The sequence below is a fragment of the Gobio gobio genome (assembly GCF_949357685.1).
Source record: "Gobio gobio genome assembly, chromosome: 7".
NCBI lineage: Eukaryota > Metazoa > Chordata > Actinopteri > Cypriniformes > Gobionidae > Gobio > Gobio gobio.
The window spans coordinates 12899158-12919822 of record NC_137103.1 but is presented as its reverse complement, the minus strand read 5'-3'; the positions used below and the strand labels follow the sequence as shown (position 1 = coordinate 12919822).

Sequence of the window (20665 nt, the reverse complement as noted above, 5' to 3'; positions counted from 1 at the left end):
AGAAGAAGGAGCTCAAGTGCAACAGATGCTAGGTTGAAGTGGGCCGGTATTTATCAGAAGTAAATCTCACAAGATCTGAGGATCCACTAGTATATTAGGCTCAACAGAATCATCAGTATCCTCACTTATACCAGCTGGCACTGGCATTATTATGTTCAACTGCATTCTTTGTTCCTTGTGAAAAGATCTTTTCCAAGGCTGAAGAGGTTTTGTCCATGAAGAGGAATCGTCTAAACCCCAACACACTAAAAAAAATTCTGTTCCTCAATAAAAATCAATTGTAAACCTTCCTTCACCCACCCCAAACTGCTGTGCTACAGTTTGCTACACCCCCAGTCCCATAAGCACTGCACAATACACTACACACTAAAACTACACAATAAACTGTGAACAATGCACACAGAAAAACAGTGACAATTCTTCACTTTTCCCACCCCAGACTGCTCTGTTTCAGTTAGTTGTATTACATTCCCTCCACCATAAGCACTGCACTCAAACTTTTGTTGTTCATACTGTCACTATCCAAACAATTTATGAATAATTAATAGAGAAAAATACATATTTTATTTTATACCCAGGCAATGGACAAATGTCTGCTCAGGTCATTGGCTCAGGATTAATGGGTTTGTAGCTAAGTGTCACTAGTGAGCAATGATGAATGAAGCTTCAGGTAATGAACCTTTTGGTGAAGCAATGGGCTGCGAGATCTCAGTGGTTCAGGAAGCCTAATTTTGCCATTACTACCTGTGGCAGTTGTTTCACAAATTCACACTTAGAAATGATCGGATAAATAAGCCTATTTGGCGTGCTGTCTGAGGGGATCAAGGGCTCCAAGCACGGAATTGAACCCAAACCCAGAGTACTCCTCCATATCCCCGGCTGGGCCGAGAGTGAGTCGTTGGGGTGGCAGAGGGGTGCAGAAAACTGTAGAGGTAACTAGGTGAGTCGGCTGTGCATACCGTATATAAAGCTGATTAGATTGACCATTTGAACGAGAGGCTGACAATATGCTTAACATATACGTGTTTAATTAGTGACACTTAGCCTATATACTTTTTTAAAAACTTTATTTGAATATGGCAATGTGATACCTTGTTCTACAATATTTCTATCACTGACAGAGACTCTTTCCCCATCAGCCAATCACTGTGCATGACGACATGATCCATAGCAACGAGGTCAACCCCGCCCTTTCTCTTAGCTTAAGACTTCTCTCTATTCCTTAATAAAATTTGCTATTATATTTGCTATTATTAAAGTATTTAGGAGAACTTAGTGCTAAGGTCAAATGTTTTTGTTAATCCGTCAGTCTGAAGGCCTGGCTACGTGAGACAACCCAACCGCAGACTCGGGGCTCCAAGATGTCAGCACCATATTTGGACATTGGCCATGTCATGACAAATCGGGTCCTCCCTCGAAATCGTGTCTCCCCAAACAGTCAGTAAATGATTATCTTAGGTATATATACGAATGATTAAGTTCAAATACACGTATCTTACAATAAAATACGTACGAAAACACATTATTGCATGATAAAATAAATTTAACATCCTTTCTTACACTAGCGGCTTCACTTCTCTACAATGGAAGAGACTGAAGAGGAGTCATCCATCTTTTTTTACAGTGTTTGAAACCTGGAAGCCATAGAGAGAACCTCATTATATATTTTTTTCATACAATATAATACTATAAATAAATTATTAATTTTCTCTTTATTCATTACAATGCATTATGACCAAGATGGCGGCGCGAGTAGATCGCGAGGCTCAGCGTCTCTCCAGATTCTGCAATTTTGCGGTATTTTTCTTGTTCATCTCGGGTCTGTTCGTACAGAACAGTTGTGCTTTTACATCGTACACCCGTTGTGAGCTTTTGGATATTGGTTTGCGAATTTCCGACAGTTTTATGGACAATCTTCAACTCCTTCCTGAGATCGCTAGGACGCCCGAGGCGATGCGCTCTTCCCGGCCGGGCGGAAGTGCTAGAAGGCGGCGCTGTGATCGTAAACAAAGGCGGGGTAAGCGTGGAGGTCTAAGAGCTAAGCTAAGGCTAACTCCTTACCGGCTCTCTTTACCCAGCATTTTCCTTGCCAATGTACGATCGCTAGTGAACAAAATGGAGGAGATTCGACTCAGCATTACACACAGTAAGAAACTTTTGAACTGTAACGTCCTAATCTTCACTGAAACCTGGTTAAACAGCGGAATACCGGACACCGCTATTGAGCTAGCGGGACGCCACACACTCCGGGCGGATAGAACACTAGATGGCTCCGGGAAGAGCAGAGGGGGTGGATTGTGCATTTACATTAACAAAGCTTGGTGCACAAACTCTGCTATTGTTGGGAGTCATTGTTCAGCTAACCTGGAGTTTCTCATGGTTAAATGTAGACCGTTTTATCTACCGCGGGAGTTCACCTCCACTATTATCACTGCAGCCTATATTCCCCCGGATGCTGATGCCAAGCTTGCTATGAAAGAACTTCACGCAGCCATCAGTAAACAACAGACTGATCACCCGGAAGCTGCGTTTATTGTTGCAGGTGACTTTAATCATTCAAACTTAAAGTCAGTGCTTCCCAAGTTTCACCAGCATGTTTCCTGCCACACCAGAGGAAACAAAACCTTAGATCATGTTTACACAAACATTGCTGGCGCTTACGTTGCGACACCCCTCCCCACCTGGGACAGTCAGACCACCTCTCTTTGTTTCTATCACCCAAATATTCACCCCTCATCAACCGTGTGAAGCCATCAGTAAAGACCATCAATGTGTGGCCTGCGGGGGTTGATTCCACACTCCAGGAAAGGTTTCTAAACACAGACTGGAGTATGTTTGCTTCTCAAGCCACCAGTGGCGCTCACACGGACATTGACTCATTCACTTCCTCTGTATTGGACCATATCAATACCACCATTGACAGTGTTACAACCCAGAAACAGATCACCACATACCCTAATCAGAAGCCTTGGATGAACAGGGAAGTTCGACTCCTGCTGAAGTCACGCAATACTGCCTTCAGATCAGGTGATGCACAAGCCTACAGTACATCCAGAGCTAACCTGAAGAGGGGCATCAAAAAGGCCAAGCACTGCTACAAGCTAAAGATAGAGGGTCACTTTTCCAACTCTGACCCTCGACGCATGTGGCAGGGCATCCAGGCCATCAGTGACTACAAACCCCCCCACTCCACCCCCGCAGCCACTGATGTCAACTTCCTGAACGAGCTAAATTACTTTTATGCTCGTTTTGAAAGAGACAACAGAGAAACTGCCACCAAGCTCAAACCCTCAGCTGACCACCCACCAATCACACTCTCCTCCACAGATGTCTGCAAGGCACTGAGCCGGATCAGCGCACACAAGGCTGCTGGACCAGACAACATCCCTGGACGTGTGCTCAGGGCATGTGCGGAGCAGCTCGCTGGGGTTTTTACAGACATTTTCAACCTGTCTCTTGCCCAAGCAGCTGTACCGACATGCTTTAAACGCACTTCCATTGTGCCAGTGCCGAAACACTCTAACCCGAGGTGCCCTAATGACTACCGCCCTGTAGCACTCACACCCATCGTCATGAAGTGCTTTGAGCGGCTGGTCCTGGAACACCTAAAAGACTCTATACCATCCACATTGGACTCACACCAGTTTGCCTACCGCAGCAATAGGAGCACAGAGGATGCCGTTTCCATGGCACTGCACTCTGTGCTCACCCATCTGGACCATAAGAACACGTATGCACGCATGCTGTTTGTTGACTTCAGCTCCGCATTCAACACTGTCATCCCATCCAAGTTAATAGCCAAACTTGGAGACCTGGGCATCAACACTTCAATGTGTAACTGGATTTTGGACTTCCTAACTGACAGACCCCAGAATGTTCGTTCAGGATTCACCTGCTCCACATCCATCACACTCAACACTGGTGTACCACAGGGCTGTGTGCTAAGTCCGTTTCTCTACTCCCTCTTCACCGCCGACTGCAAGCCTGTGTATGGATCTAATTCCATCGTCAAGTTTGCGGACGACACTACGGTGATTGGGCTCATCAGCAACAACGATGAGACTGCCTATAGGGAGGAGATCCAGCACCTGGCCACATGGTGCGCTGATAATAACCTGCTCCTCAACACCACCAAAACGAAGGAGCTCATCGTGGACTTCAGGAAGGAGTCAAGAGGCACACACGACACCATCCACATCAATGGAATGGCTGTTGAATGTGTCTCCAGTTTCAAGTTCCTGGGGATCCACATCTCGGCGGACATGTCGTGGACGACCAACACCTCCAGCCTGGTCAAGAAGGCTCACCAGCGCCTCTTCTTCCTGAGGACACTGAGGAAGAATCAGCTCTCCTCGGCTATCCTGGTGAACTTCTATCGCTGCGCAATAGAAAGCATCCTGACCAACTGTGTGGCAGTATGGTATGGGAGCTGCTCTGTTGCGGAGCGCAAGGCACTGCAGCGGGTGGTGAAAACTGCCCAGCGCATCACAGGGACTCCACTGCCTGCCATCGAGCACATCCAGAGGAAACGCTGCCTGCATCGAGCTCGCAGCATCCTCAAGGACTCCTCTCACCCAGCCCACAGACTGTTTTCTCTCCTGCCCTCCGGCAGGCGTTTCAGGATCCACCGGACCAGGACCAGCAGACTAAAGAACAGTTTTTTCCCCAGAGCTGTCTCTTTATTGAACTCTAACCCCCGTTGATCCACTTCCCTCATAAACTGATAACTCTCCTACCTCACATCTTCCTTCACTTTGTTATTTGCACTACCGACTGTTTATCACAGTAACAACTGTTTACATATGCACCTTGCACTGCCATATCCTAACTGGATTATGCTCATTTGCACTGCCGACTGTATTTATAGTACCAATGTTTACATTTGCATTTTGCACTGTACTTCTAACTGTAATATGCAACCACTTTCCACTGCACTTTACACTTTTTTTTCCGGATAGCTCTGTCCATAATTTATTGCACTACCCTAATCCACTGCTATTCCTCATATAAAATTCTGTTTATAGTAATAGCCATCTGTATATTGTATTCATAGTACATATTCACCTGTAAATTCTGTTTATAGTAATAGCCATCTGTATATTTATTCACTGTACATATTCACCTGTAAATTCAGTTCTGTTTATAGTAATAACGTCTCTCTATTTATACATATTTATACATATTCAGTACATATCCATGTCCTGCACTTACGCATCCATTGTATATCCTGCACTTGCTGCTATTGCACTTCTGGTTAGACCTAAACTGCATTTCGTTGCCTTGTACTTGTACTTGTGTAATGACAATAAAGTTGAATCTAATCTAATCTAATCTAATTAGCTTAGCGTATATCATTGAATCTGATTTGAACATTAGCATCTCGCTCAAAAGAAATGACCAAAGAGTTTCGATATTTTTCCTATTTAAACCTTGACTCTTCTGTTATTACACCATCTACTAAGGCCGACGGAAAAAAACTATTCTCTCATTCCTGCGTAATAATCAAGGAACTTTGAGCCATCCCATGGGTGCAGCGGCACAATGATATTACACAGCACCTCAGCTTTGGCTGAAATCTGCAGGACAGTGGGCCTTCTTAGATGAATGACAGTGGGACATTTTTAAACATTTTACTTGAACATTTAAATGACATTATTTTAACACTTAAATAAAATGTTTCACAGAAGTTGCAGTATTTTCATACTAAACACGTTATATATACATCTTTTGACTATTTAAAGGGAAAAATACCTGATATTTAATAAATTAATAAAGTGAACATACAAATGAATGTTACAACAACAAGAGAAATATGGATGGGAAGGTGTCATAAACACAAACCAACTAGATTTAAAGAAAACTACATTACCAAGAAAACAATTCCAATATCCCAACTAAACTAGCAATAAAAGAAGAAGAAGAAATATATATTTTTCACAAGAACAAACATCACACAATTAATTCCAAACAATGATAAAGGCAACAATTGGATTATATACACTGAATAATTGGTCAAATTGTTCAGACTTAAAGGGATAGTTCACCCAAACATGAAAATTCTGTCATTATTTACTAACCCTCAAGTTGTTCCAAACCTGTATGAGTTTCTTTGTTCTGCTGAACACAAAGGAAGATATTTTGAAGAATGTTTGTAATAAAGCAGAAAGAGCAACCATTGACTACCATAGTATTTTTTCCCCTACTATGGTAGTCAATGGTTGCTCTATCTGCTTGGTTACAAACATTCTTCTAAATATCATCTTTTGTGTTTAGCAGAACAAAGAAACTCATACAGGTTTGGAACAACTTGAGGGTGAGTGAATAATGACATAATTTTAATTTCTGGGTGAACTATCCCTTTAACAATTAAGCATAGCAGGCATTTCACAAAAATAACCTATTATTGGTTTCTCTAATTTCTCTCATATTCTCCCTTCATCGATATCTGTTAGACCAGCGTTTCTCAAAGTGTTGGGTGTGCCCCACTGGTGGGGAATAGAGGCATGACAAGTTGGGCGTAACAATAGAGAGGAAATTAATCCTTTGAGCAGTCCCACATATGGAATTTTTAGTTCTTTGCCCCTGGGAGTACGGTACCACATATGGGATTTAGAATGTTCAGTGACGTGACATAACTGCCAGATGCAAACTGGGTTTTCGCGCTTTGACTGGCGCTGAGCCAGAGCCAGACGCGCTCAGCGCTTGACATATATCATTCAGTGTTTTCAACCACATAATGTTTAAGGTTTCAAACATTAAAATACACATAAGTACTAGTAAAACAATACATCTAGAGTTTGTAAAATACACACTGTCAATGGAAGCAGCAATAACAATATAATACATTTACAGACGTGTTTTATTCATATCAGATACACATAGTGTAAGTAACTATAAAGTTTACTCTATCCTTCTCGCAGTTCACCTGCCACTTGCATGTATTTTGGAAGAAACTGATGAATTTACGTGCTGTAAATCCGACTGACAGGACTTTCTGATCTGTGGTGCGAACAAACATGGCGCCGCCCATCTCACGTTATATCTTTTATAAAGGTTTTTAAACGTCTTTGAGAAACGGAATATCTGATAGTTGATGACATGCTAATCAAGTTAATCACGTCAATATTTTGAATAAAAAAGGAAAAACTACATAAAAGCGCTACATCTGTCACACGGCGCTATTTTGGCTGCGGTGAGTCACGTGACAAACGTTTTAAAATAAAACCTTAAAAAAACTCACTCTGGGGAAGGGTTGCCAGGTTTTCACAACAAAACCCGCCCAATTGCTACTCAAAACTAGCCCAAAGCAAGCCCAATCCCGTTTCAGGGGGGCTTCTCCGGTAAAAATCACATTTGGGGGGTAAAATATGTGTTTTTTTTGGCACGGTTGCCTACTAAAATTCGCATTCCCGGGGCTAAATATCACATAATTGGGGTCGCTTCAACCCACGGACATGAAAAACAGCCCGCGGCAACAGTGTTGAAGTAGCCCAATTCCGCGGGAAAACAGCGGACTTGGTAACACTGCTTTGGGGGTCAGCTAGAATATTTTAAACATATGTATGAAAGGGTTAAAATGTTATGTTAATAAAATAAAAGTTAACAGTTAAACGTAAAGCCTATTTTATTACCATTTTGTTGGGGTGTATGGGGACAGGTGGCAGGCCTCGCAAACTCCATTTGTTAGACCATGTCTCCAAACAAATGCATATAATTAATAGTATGAGCAAAGAAACAAAGAAGGAAGTGATCGAACCTGCAAAGAACCAAAGGGTCAGAATCACTACTGCCATAACAGTCACAGTGAAAATCTCTTGGTAATGAAAGAGCATGGCAAGATGGTTGAGAAAGTATCCATGGAACATCAGAAACCATGTTAGGTCTGATATTCTGCGCAGTAAATAAACAAAAAGCATTAAGAAGCCCAACCAGAATGGCTTCAGTTTTCTCTTTTCCCTAGAACAAGAACAAGACATGAAAACAGGTTTAATCAGTCTGCTATTTCTCTATAAGACATTCATTGTATTATTGTAATCCACATAATTTGATGCCTTCAATTACCTTTTATGTTCATTATTTTTGAATGCATTTTTTGTGCAATAACCAAAATTAACATGGTGTTTGTGTTCGAAACTATTTTATACAGAATGACACTATCCTGTATATACATTTGCAAGAAAAAGTATGTGAACCGCTTGCGGAATCTGTGAAAATGTGAATAATTTTGACAAAATAAGAGAGATCATACAAAATGCATGTTATTTTTTTATTTAGTGCTGTCCTGAATAAGATATTTTACATGAAAGATGTTTACATATAGTCCACGAGACTGATACAAATAGCTGAATTTATTAAAATGAAGTTTATGATTCTTTATACTGTGTCGTTCCCTGGATGATCCACGAGGGGGTTTTTTTGTGGGGTTTTTTGGATGGTTGTTCTTGAGTCTCTTGTTTGTCTTGGGCAGTTAAACTGCCAAACGTTCTTCAGAAAAATCCTGCAGATTCAGTTTCCAGCATCTTTTGCATATTTGAATCCTCTCTAGCAGGGACTGTATGATTTTGAGATCCATCTTTTCACACTGAGGACGACTGAGGGACTCAAACACAACTATTAAAAAAGGTCCAAACATTCACTGATGCTCCAGAAGGAAACACGATGCATTAAGAACCAGGAGGTGAAAACATGTTTCCCGGAAGACAAATTAAGAACCCCCCAGCTCTTTATATGTTGTGTTTCCTTCTGGAGCATCAGCGAATGTTTGAAGCTTTTTTAATCACTCTAAAAAAAAAGGTTCTATATGGCACCAAAAATGGTTCTTGGCTCGTAATCATAGGGGAACCTTTTTTAGTGCTATATAGCACCAATTTTGGTGCTTCAGTGGTTCTTCAGCGGTTCTTCAGAGGTGCTATATAGCACCTTAGTCAAAGAACCGGTGAAGAACCTCTGAAGAACCGCTGAAGAACCATATAGCACTAAAAAAGGTTGCCCTATGATTACGAGCCATAACCATTTTTGGTGCCATATTTTTAGAGTGTTAGTTGTGTTTGAGTCCCTCAATCATCCTCAGTGTGAAAAGATGGATCTCAGAATCATACAGTCCCTGCTGGAAAGGGTTCAAATATACAAAAGATGCTGGAAAACTGAATTTGCAGGACCTGGAGGATTTTTCTGAAGAACGTTGGGCAGTTTAACTGCTCAGGACAAACAAGAGACTCAAGAACAACCATCACAAAACACAAGAACAACTGTGGATCATCCAGGGAACGACACACAGTATTGAGAATCAATGGTTCATAAACTTTTGGGGTAATTTAAGAAAATATTTGTAGTCTTGTGGGCTACATGTAAACAATTTTTATGTAAAATATCTTATTCAGGACAAAAATAAAAAATACATTTTGTTTGATATCTCTTATTTTGTCAAAATGATTCACATTTTCACAGATTCTGCAAGCGGTTCACATACTTTTTCCTGTATTTGTGTCAGATGTATTACCATGCATTTATACATCTGGTGAGTATCAGGCGTGGGTCCTCATCAAATGATGGTTCTGGTTCACTTGGGGAAAAAAAGAGAATATATACATACAAACAAATAAATAGTTCTCATAGATGACTGGTTCATTTTCAGTAAATAACATTATTTTATTGTTTAGACATGTAAGACATTACAGTTACCTGTCATGAAATCCATATTTGTCTTTGCCACCATCATCATCATCAGCAGCAGCAGCTCCACTAGCATCATAATAATCATCCGAATCTGGGTTACTTGGGGGGAAAAGAGCAAACAAACAAACAAATAGCTCTCATAGATGACTGGTTCATTTTCAGGGTCCCACTTTATGTTAGGTGGCCTTAACTACTATGTACTTACATCAAAAATAAGTACAATGTACTTATTGTGTTCATATTCTATTGCAAAACACTTTTGCTGATATTGAGGTGGGATGCGGGTAAAGTTAGTGACAGGTGTGGTGGGATGGGTAAGTTTAACCTCTTACCCAGCGCCCCTATTTTTGAGAATTTTCTGAAATCGACATACTCAAATAAAAATGTCTGCAGCTCTTAAACCCTGTGGTCTATATTCATAAATCTAGACACTTGGAATGTTGTTACCCAAGAGTCATAATAACTCAAAGTAGTATAGGAAGAGAGTAAAAAGGTCAAATATACATGTAAGTGACGGTTTTTAATTGTTTTTATTGAAATTCACTTAGGGGAAAATGGATGAGACTTTATTGTTTAAAGCCTGAAAATAACCTAAATATAAAAATGTCAGATCATGTTTGGATATGAGGATGATTCTCTCAAAAATGTAGCTTCTGTAAGCTTTTATGTCACAAAAAGTCTAGGCGTCCTTTCAAAAAGGCCATTTATTTCAGAACATTTGTAATTGAAAAGAGTAGTGTTTCATTCAAATAAATCTGTAATAATCTGCAATAAACTGCGAATTATAATGAATATACAGTTACTGAAAAACTAAAGCAACTATTTAAAGAATTTAAAAAGTGTACAAAAATAATTTAGTTGATAAGAAGTGTCAGTCATAGAGTCTGGTGTGTGCATAAACTGACAGACGCGCCGATGTGAATGGAAACGTCAGCACTAGTAGTATTCACCAATACTCTTTACATGAAATTGTGCAATATGACACATTTTGATTGGTTACTACGTCCATCTATCAAAACTTTGATGGCATTGGCTAACAGGTTAAGGGTAGGGTTAGGTGTAAGGGAAGGGTCAGCAGTGTAATTATGTAATTCTAGAAATTAATTACAGATGTAATTACATGCAGGTAATTTTTTTTTATGTAAGTACAATGTAAAAACATGTATGTGATTCAAGATTCAAGATGATTCAAGAGTTTTATTTGTCACATACACAGTTATATACACAATATACAACTGGCAGTGAAATGTAAACAGGTCCGCTCCATGGACAGTGCAAATAACAGTTACAAGAAATTAAATAGAAATAGAATAAAATTAGAATAAAAAGTATTAACATAAGTAGAATTATAAATAAATCAAGTAAAAGATAAAAATAGGAAATAAGATAAAAATAAAAATATAAAAAATATGTGGATATGATAAGTGAGATAAACTGTAGACTTAAAAATAAGTGGTTAACATAAAATATATAATATGTATATATAAAGAAGTATAATGTGCAAGGTTTATTACAGGTTGTTACGCAGTAACAATAGGGACGTAAAGTGCAGTGCAATTGCAGTATGTGGATGTTAATGTTGAAAGACCGTATGTTTATGCGTGTGCGGGGGTGAAGTGAGTCACGTGACTGAGTTCAGGAGTCTGATGGCCTGGGGGAAGAAACTCCTCCTGAGTCTTTCAGTCTTTGCCATCAGGCTACGGAAGCGCTTACCAGATGGCAGCAGGGTGAAGTGAGAGTTTGCAGGGTGATTAATGTCTCTGATGATTTTAGTAGCTCTACCTCTGCAGCGTTTGGTGAAGATGTCCTGCAGAGACGGGAGAGCTGAGCCTGAGATGCGCTCGGATAAGCGCACCACTCTTTGCAGGGCTTTGCAGTCGTGACTGGTGCTGTTCCCGTACCACGCTGTGATGCACTGAGTCAGGACACTTTCTATCGCCCCTCGATAGAAAGTTTTCAGGATGGCTGGTGAAACCCTGAATTTCCTCAGCTGGCGCAGGTGGTACAGTCTTTGCCTGGCTTTTTTCACCTGTGTCTGGATGTGTGTAGTCCAGGTCAGATCCTCGGAGATGTTCACACCCAGGTATTTGAAGCTGCTCACTCTCTCTACCGGTGTCCCGCTGATCATGAGAGGGGAGTATGACCGATGCTGTCTCTTCCTGAAGTCCACAATCAGTTCTTTGGTCTTGTTAACATTCAGAGAGAGACAGTTGTCCTGGCACCATGATGTCAGTTGCTCCACTTCGTCCAAGTATGCCGTCTCATTGTTGTTGGAGATGAGACCCAGGACAACAGTATCATCAGCAAACTTGATGATCGAGGTGGAGCTGTGTGTGGACAAACAGTCATGGGTGTAGAGAGAGTAGAGCAGGGGACTCAGCACACAGCCCTGTGGAGCTCCAACACTCAGGGTGATGGAGGTGGAGGTGAACTGGCCTACTCTCACCGCCTGGGGTCTGCCAGTGAGGAAATCTTCAATCCAGAGGCAGAGAGAAGAATTCAGGCCTAGATCCAGGAGTTTGTGTGTTAGCTTAATGGGAACTATGGTGTTAAAGGCTGAGCTATAGTCAATAAATAGCAGCCTGACATAGTTCCCACTTTTGCTGTCGATGTGAGTGAGGCAGGAGTGAAGAACGTGAGAAATGGCATCTTCAGTCGATCTATTGGGACGATAGGCAAACTGAAGAGGGTCCAAAGTGTCAGGAATGGAGGAGCAAATGTTGTTTTTAATGAGTCTCTCAAAGACCTTCATGACTAAAGATGTGAGAGCCACTGGACGATAGTCATTTAGGCAAGAGGGTTTACTGATCTTAGGTACAGGGATGATGGAGGATCGTTTGAAGGAGGTGGGGACAACAGATGTAGCAAGGGACTCGTTGAATATGGATGTAAAGAGCCCTGCGAGCTGATCAGCACAGGACCGCAGAACACGACCTGAAATACCATCCGGCCCAGCAGCTTTCCTGACATCCACACGTTTGAGTGCCCTCCGAACCTCGTCCTCCGAGACAGAGATCACGTGACCGTTGCTGCTCTGAGGGACTCTCTCTGACGCGTCACTCGCCGGAGTCGCGCTGCCGCGATTACCATCAAAGCGAGCGTAGAAAGAGTTTAACTCGTTCACCAGTAACGGATCAGCTCTCACCTCTGCAGAGGATTTAGTTCCAAAAGCACAGATGGTTCTCAGTCCCTGCCACATCCGCCGGGAGTCGTTGAGTTGGAAATGAGATTCCACTCGGTCTTTATAGCGGAGTTTTGCGGCTTTAACGGCGCGCCGGAGGGCGTAACATGAAGCTTTGTACTCCCTCATATCCCCCGTTAGGAGACCGGCATTGTAAGCGGTGGTGCGCGAGTTTACTGCAGTGCGAATTGAACTGTCCACCCACGGTTTCTGATTAGGGAAGGACGTTATAGTTATTGTTTGTGTGGCTTGCTCTGTCAGTGTGTTAATAAAGCAGAGCGCCACTTCTGTGAACTCGCTGACGTCTTCAGAACTCGCGCGGAACATGTCCCAGTCGACGTCATCAAGAGCTGCCTGTAGCGTGATCTCTGAATGGGATGACCAGCGTTTGACTTCCCTCCTCACCGGGGGCTCTTGAACGAGCCTTTGTTTATATTCCGGTGTGAGGAAAATGGCGGCATGGTCCGATTTGCCAAAAGCTGGCTGTGAACGAGCTTTGTAGGCGTTCTTAAACGGAGAGTAGCAATGATCCAGTGTGTTTGCTCCTCGTGTGGGACAGGAGACATGCTGGTGAAAGTTTGGCAATACTTTCTTTAGGTTTGCTTTGTTAAAATCACCCGCGACGATGAAAGCAGCGTCGGGGTGTTTGTTTATGAAGCCGCTGGTCACATCATGGAGGGCAGATAAAGCCAGCCCCGTGTCTGCTTGTGGTGGAATATAAACGGCAGTGGTGATGACCGAGGAAAACTCCCTCGGCAGGTAGAAAGGCCGGCACATGAGAGTTAAATGTTCCAAGTGAGGCGAGCAGGATCGCGAAAGAATGGAGATGTTCCTAGGATCGCACCATTTCTTGTTTATCATGAAACACACTCCACCGCCTTTAGATTTCCCGGCCTCGGCTGTTCTGTCCATCCGAAAAACAGAGAAGTTCTCGGACGGCGTCACGGCTGTATCCGGGACCGCTGGCGTGAGCCATGTTTCGGACAGACAATAGATGTTGCAGTCTCTCATGTCCCGTTGAAAACTTATCCTGGCTCTAAGATCGTCCATCTTATTCTCCAAGGATTGGACATTTGCGAGCAAAATGCTCGGGAGAGGAGGACTGAATGCTCTTTTTCTCAGTCTGTTGCGGATCCCAGCGCGTTTCCCGCGGTGTTTTTTGAATCTTCGCCGTCGACTCGAGTGGCCATTGTTCAACTCGGCGTCCCGGCGAATCTCAGATGGAAGATTGGAGAAAGTGTCCTGAAACAGGTCAGTGTAGCGGTAACCAATTTCCAGAAGTGTTTTGCTGTCGTAACAGATCAAAGCAGATGATCCGTTGGAAAAAATAGAGAGTAAAAGAGAGTAGAATAATAAATAAAAGCAAAGTCTTAGCGGAGCGACCTGAACGGCGACCGAGCACGGCGGCGCCATCTTTGTTTTTTTTCTTTTGTTGTATGTACACAATACGTGCATTGTATTTGGCTAAAGGATTAATTTAAATGTTAGTACGGCCACCTAATATAAAGTGGGTCCATTTTCAGTAAATACAATTATTTTATTGTTTCTTTAGACATGTAAGATATTACAGTTACCTGCCATGATATCCATATTTGTGTTTACCACCATCATCATCATCACTAGCATCATAATAATCATCCGAATCTGGGATACTTGGGGGGGAAAGAGCAAACAAACAAACAAACAAATAAATAAATAGTTTTTTATAGATGACTGGTTAATTACAATGCTTTCATTGTTTCTTTTAAAAAATCATGTGTTTTTGAACTAACAAGCTACATTGAGTAAGAGGAACTTAATCATTTGTAGCATAGACACGAATTGTTAAAGGGATAGTTCAGCCAAAATTGAAAATAAAGTCAGTAATTACTCACCCTCATGTTGTTCCAACCATGTAAGACCTTCGTTCATCTTCGGAACATAATTTAGTATATTTTTGATGAAATCTGAGAGCTGTCTCACTCCTCCATAGGCTTTCAGAGGGAATGAAACTTGATGGCCCAGAATAGTAAGTAAAAACGTCATTTAAGGAGTCCAAATGACTACAGTGGCTCTGTATTAAGTCTATCATGCGACGAAAATAATTTTTGAGCGGAAAAACAACAAAAATAACGACTTTATCCCACTATTATTGTTGTTCAATTTGAGCCTCTGACGAGAGTTCGCGGGAGTGCCACGACGCATGCGCGAGAACTGAGATTACGGCGTTCTGCAGCCAGTAACAAGTAGTAGTAGAAGAAGAACGCCGTAATCTCAGTTCTCGCGCATGCGTCGTGGCACTCCCGCGAACTCTCGTCAGAGGCTCAAATTGAACATGGTTGGAACAACATGAGGGTGAGTAATTACTGACTTTATTTTCAATTTTGGGTGAACTATCCCTTTAAGTTGATTACTCCAACTACCAGAGTTGAATCTTATCAATTTCATATCAAATCAACAGCGATCAGCACATGCTATCTGTCATGATCGCAGCCTGTGTTCCCGTCTTGTGTGAGGACTTGTCTTGTGTCATGTTTTGTAGTTCTTTGTAGTCTTTCTTGTTGATTATTTTCCCCCGGGTGTTGCCTATTAGACACTCCCCTTTGTTACCCTTTATATGTAGGGGAGCACAACCTAATACTTTTTGACTTTCAAACTTTTGACAAACAAAAAAATCCAATAAGTTCTCATAGATGACTAATACATTTTCAGTAAATAAATCTTTCATTGTTTCTTTAGCATGTCCCATAAGTTACCTGCCATCATCAGCATCAGCATCAGCATTAGGTGTTAGTAGGTCTCTGAGAGATATGAAAAATATGAGTGAATATCTAGTCCTCATACCTAGTGCTACTCATTCGTTTGTTGTGTTAATATTACGTTACTCATTTGTTACCGCATTATTCATTAAAGACAAAAAGTATTCTAATGTATTACAAAAAAGTTACATAATGTATGTTTAAATACTTTAGCTAATTGTTACCAGACAAAAGTTCTCAATTTAAAAAAATAAAAATACCTGATCAGCTTTAGAAAATCACTGAAAAGATTTGACCTGTTGAATACAAATCTGTCAGTCAGATCGTTCTCACACAGTTGCTATCGAAATATTCATTTCAAAGAAGTTCATTTTAGTTTACAGTGAAGAGTCAGTGGTGTTAAATTGTTAAATTGCACCTGTCGTTCTTGTACCACTTTGGGTCTGGTCGTGGTTCAAAAACAGTCAATTTTTCTGGGGGAAAAAAAGACAATGAAGTAAGTGGTAGGGTGTTTTCAATTGCTCCTATTTTACAATTAACGTCAAGTGTTTGCTAACCATTTGACCTTTATAATGTAACATTTCAAATTCAACAATTTAAAAAAATGTAGGCATCATTTTGGAACTTGAAGCAAATACGGTCAGTTTACGGTCAAACAAAAGTGCAAAAAAGTATAACCGTACTTGTAATTTCCGATGGTTCGCCACAAAACCTCAATTGATGTTCAAGTGTTGGTAGTAGCGCATCCCTATATATATACATACATATGTTAAATTATTAAATAAAACACATTTTCAGTTTCTAGAGTATTAAAAATGTAAATGTACTCTACATTATTGTGCGATCGTAGTGTGATATCCGAATTTCCCTAAAAGAGAAAAGAAAAAATGAAACAATATGAAGATGTGCCACATATTTTGTTTCTTTAATGAATCATGTTTCAAGTGAAACAAAAGAAAATGTTGTAGGACAGGAATTTGATGCATCAGGGTCTGATCGGATCATAAAAAGTGGGCATTATTCCATTGAGAAGGATATCAGCCATTTCATCATGTTCAATGAATTTAAGAACATTCAATCATTAACAAACAAAAATCTACCAAAATTGTACCTGTTGTCGAACTCTGGTTGAAGAGAACAGAATTCACTTGGACCCAAACTGGAAAAATGGCAATTAAATAAATCAATTCAACATTGTAAGAACCTTTTAAAAGTTTATATGTATATATATATGAAGTCCATCTGATGTTTTTCTTTAAAATAATAACCTATAGGTTTTTTACCTAAGTACTGTTACTTCTGAATGGGCTGAAGCTGGGATTTAGTGGGTTTGAAGTGAAAGTATTTTATGAACGTATACTGCGGAGAGCATTCACTCAGTATCATAACCTCATTTTTGAATTAAGTGGCTTTTAGAGGCTTTTGCATCTGAACTCTTCATATATATATAATCCTCTTTTCTGACTAATGGATAATATAAATGGAAACATATCATGCAGAACTCTGTAAGTGAAACCAAATCAAGGACGTTAAACTTACCTACTGTTGCTGAAGTCCAAGCTGAAAAAAATGGCAATTAAATACAAAGTTAACTATTTTAAAAGTTAACTATATATATACACACACACTAAAAAAATATTCAGTGGCTTTGTAAATATCACTCACTGTAAAAAAAAAAAAATATATATATATATATATATATATATATATATATATATATATATATATATATATATATATATATATATATATATATATATATATATATATATATATATATATATATATATATATATATATATATATATATATATTTAAAAAGTAAGATTTTGCAAGCATATTGCGTAATTGTATTTTATTTGTAATAATGCAGTGAAACATGCCAAATTGTGCTATTTCATGATTTATCACAACATTTTTATTTATTTATGTGGTTCAGATACAATAATATTTTGAGTTTCTATTTATTAAACCAATTACTTAATATCAACTCAAATTTTTAATTTCAATGTACTCAAAGTTGTAAGGCAACCAGGTTACTTACTTTTTTAAGTTAAACCAACAATATTTATTTACAGTGCTGTAATACTTAACTTAATACAATCTCAATATCGTTTACTTGATGGTTTTAGTTGAACATACCAAAATAATTTACTAAAAATCCAACAGTTAATTTTGTCTAAAATTGAGTTATATTTAAGTTTTTTTCTCTAAAAGAATGTAGTATTTGACTAACCAATTATTTATGTAAAATATACTTAATATATTTGTGAAATGTCTATGAAAATATTTGAGAATGGAGAATTAAACTGACCTGTTTCAAGAAGCAAAAATATGACTTAATTCAAATCAACATTATTCATCTTTAACACACATTTACGGAATTGAGTAAATGGTAACACTTTACAATAAGGCTGTATTAGGCTAGTTAACATTAGTTAATGCATTAGTTAACATGAATTAACCATGAACTACATCTTTGGTTAGTTCATAAAAATCCAGCTGTTCATGTAAGTTCACAGTGCATTAACTAATGTTTACAAGATTTTAATAATGCATTAGTAAATGTTGAAATTAACATGAACAAAGATAAATAAATGCTTTTCATTATTATAAGTGCAGTTCGTTATTAGTTCATGTTAACTAATGAACCTTATTGTAAAGTGTTACTGAGTAAATTTACTCCGACGGGCTGTTTTGTCTCCAGAGAGGTTCTCTCTTCTCAGAGTCGCAGACTTGGTGCATTTCCTCTGTGAAATTCAGGTTTGTGTTTTAATTTATCTATAAAATCATTAATGTGCTTTAAATTATTTTATTTAATACAAAACCACATACAGGGAAGCAATATGAGTCACCTAAACGAGTGTGGCATCTGTCTTTGAAACGGCTGGTGACCATGTATGCCTGCACTCTAAAAAATGCTGGGTTAAAAACACCCCAAGTTGGGTTGAAAATGGACTAACCCAGCAATTGGGTCGTTTTAACCCAGTGAATGGGTCGTTTTAACCCGGCGGTTGGGTTAAATGTTTGTTAAAAACAACCCAATTGCGGGGTTAAAACAACCCAATTGCTGGGTTAGTCCATTTTCAACCCAACTGTTTTTAACCCAGCATGTTTTAGAGTGTGTGGTTGTGTGGATTGTTTTACAAGGTTTAGAGGAAATTAAAAAAAGTTAATATTACTACTATAAAAGTTAATATTACTCATAAATAAAAACAGTTAATATTACTCATAAATGTTGTTTTGTAAATGTTTTCCCCCAATTTTTTCTACTCAATTTTATTTGTTAATGTAGCTACCAAATGCAGTTACTCAGATCTACTTTTTTTTTTACTTACATTAACTCATTTCATATGGTGTGTGTAATTGATTTTACTGCTTTAAAATGTAATCAGTATTTTTGAGTGTAAAAATGTTTCACCAAAACAAAACAATATATATATATATATATATATATATATATATATATATATATATATATATATATATATATATATATATATATATATATACACCAATAAGGCATAACATTATATTATCACCTTCCTAATATTGCTGCCAAAACTGCCCTGACCCGTTGCGGCATGGACTGCACTAGACCCCTGAAGGTGTGCTGTGGTATCTGAGCTCCAGTAGCTCGTCTGTTTGATCGGACCACACGGGCCAGCCTTCGCTCCCCACATGCATCAATGAGCCGGTTCACCACTGTTCCTTCCTTGGATCACTTTTGATAGAGACTGACCACTGCAGACCGGGAACACCCCACAAGAGCTGCAGTTTTGGAGATGTTCTGACCCAGTCGTCTAGCCGTCACAATTTGGCCCTTGTCAAACTCGCTCAAATCCTTAAGCTTGCCCATTTTTCCTGCTTCTAACACGTCAACTTTGAGGACAAAATGTTCACTTGCTCCCTAATATATCCCACCCACTAACAGGTGCCGAGATGAAGAGATAATCTGTTATTCACTTCACCTGTCAGTGGTCATAATGTTATGCCTGATCGGTGTAATCCTCATTTCTGACTAATGGAAACATAACATGCAGAACCAAAGTGAAACCAAATCAAGGACGTTAAACTTACCTACTGTTGCGAGCCTGAAATGATTGCATAGCATTTAAAGACAAAGCCATAGCGTCTCAAACAGGATGGCAGTCTGTGGTGGAAGTTGATTTGTCTTATGTCTCTCTTACGTCTCTCTCTTATGCTCTCAACACTTTTATGCAGAGAACTAAAGATTGGCAGAATTTATAGCCAGGGGTGTGGTAAATGCTGTTTCAGCCCCTCCTTTTTGTAGCATTCCGAAAAGTCCCTAGGTATGATGTCAGATGCAAGGAATATTATAATTCATAATCATCTGCACCAACAGAATATTTGGTAAAACTGCTAAAATAGATTATTACTTTTTTGGGTCTAAGAGGACTTTCTGTTATCAAACACCAAGTATGTTAATAAACATGCCTGCAGGTTTAGACACTCATTGTGAACATTTCTCAAAATAAGTCATTATCTTTGACTTCAATTTGCAGTTGAATTTAATTATTTTCTTATTCTTCTGTAAATCTCACAAATTCGATAATCTCCTCAAACTCTTGGTCTCATTTTGTTGTTAACCTTCATACTGCACTAGGTTAAAAAAGTATTTTAATTGAATTAATATGATGTTTTTGACCTAATCAAAACCCAGTTGAATATTTCACTTTCGGTCTCCACAAAGTAGTGTGTAGCCTACTTTTTGTAAAGTAGATTATAACATGGTTTCTGTTATGGCTTTATGGTTTCAACAAAAAAAACATGTAAATGAACAGGTTCAGAGGCTTTGACCCTTGCATGTGAACTTTGGTGCTTTTCAGAAGTTCCTTGTTTACCACATCGCTTTCATTCTTTGAGATACACAGTTATGGAAAGAATTGTAAGTATCTATCGCTCTCTCGCTCTCTCTCTCCCCCTCCCTGCCACAGTGCTGTCAGGCTTTTCCTGTAAAAATCTGTAAAATTAAAAAAATTACTGTAAAATCCCTTAAAACATTTTTTTTACTTTAACACACTGTGACAGTTTTCAAACAGTTCACATG

General features: G+C 39.3%; 1 protein-coding gene across 1 annotated transcript; it reads right to left on the bottom strand.

Moving 5' to 3' along the window:
* Positions 1-6842: 6842 nt before the first annotated feature.
* On the bottom strand, positions 6843-17149 carry LOC307129547 (uncharacterized protein). The gene is made up of 11 exons (XM_079822066.1): positions 17134-17149; positions 16706-16753; positions 16427-16462; positions 16278-16342; positions 16013-16067; positions 15855-15890; positions 15592-15636; positions 14431-14508; positions 9682-9774; positions 9500-9562; positions 6843-7956 (listed from the first exon to the last, which is right to left on the bottom strand). Coding segments are annotated over exons 3-11 (774 nt in total). The 5' UTR covers positions 16429-16462; positions 16706-16753; positions 17134-17149; the 3' UTR covers positions 6843-7619.
* Between the last annotated feature and the right edge of the window lie 3516 nt (positions 17150-20665).

Bases quoted from the DNA above. Each gene is read 5' to 3' on its own strand.
- LOC307129547 (XM_079822066.1), bottom strand. The intron at 15,891-16,012 runs GTGCAATTTAAC...TGTATTCAACAG, and splicing joins AAGTGGTACAAGAACGACAG to GTCAAATCTTTTCAGTGATT. The intron at 15,637-15,854 runs GTATTTTTATTT...CATATCTCTCAG, and splicing joins GATTTTCTAAAGCTGATCAG to AGACCTACTAACACCTAATG.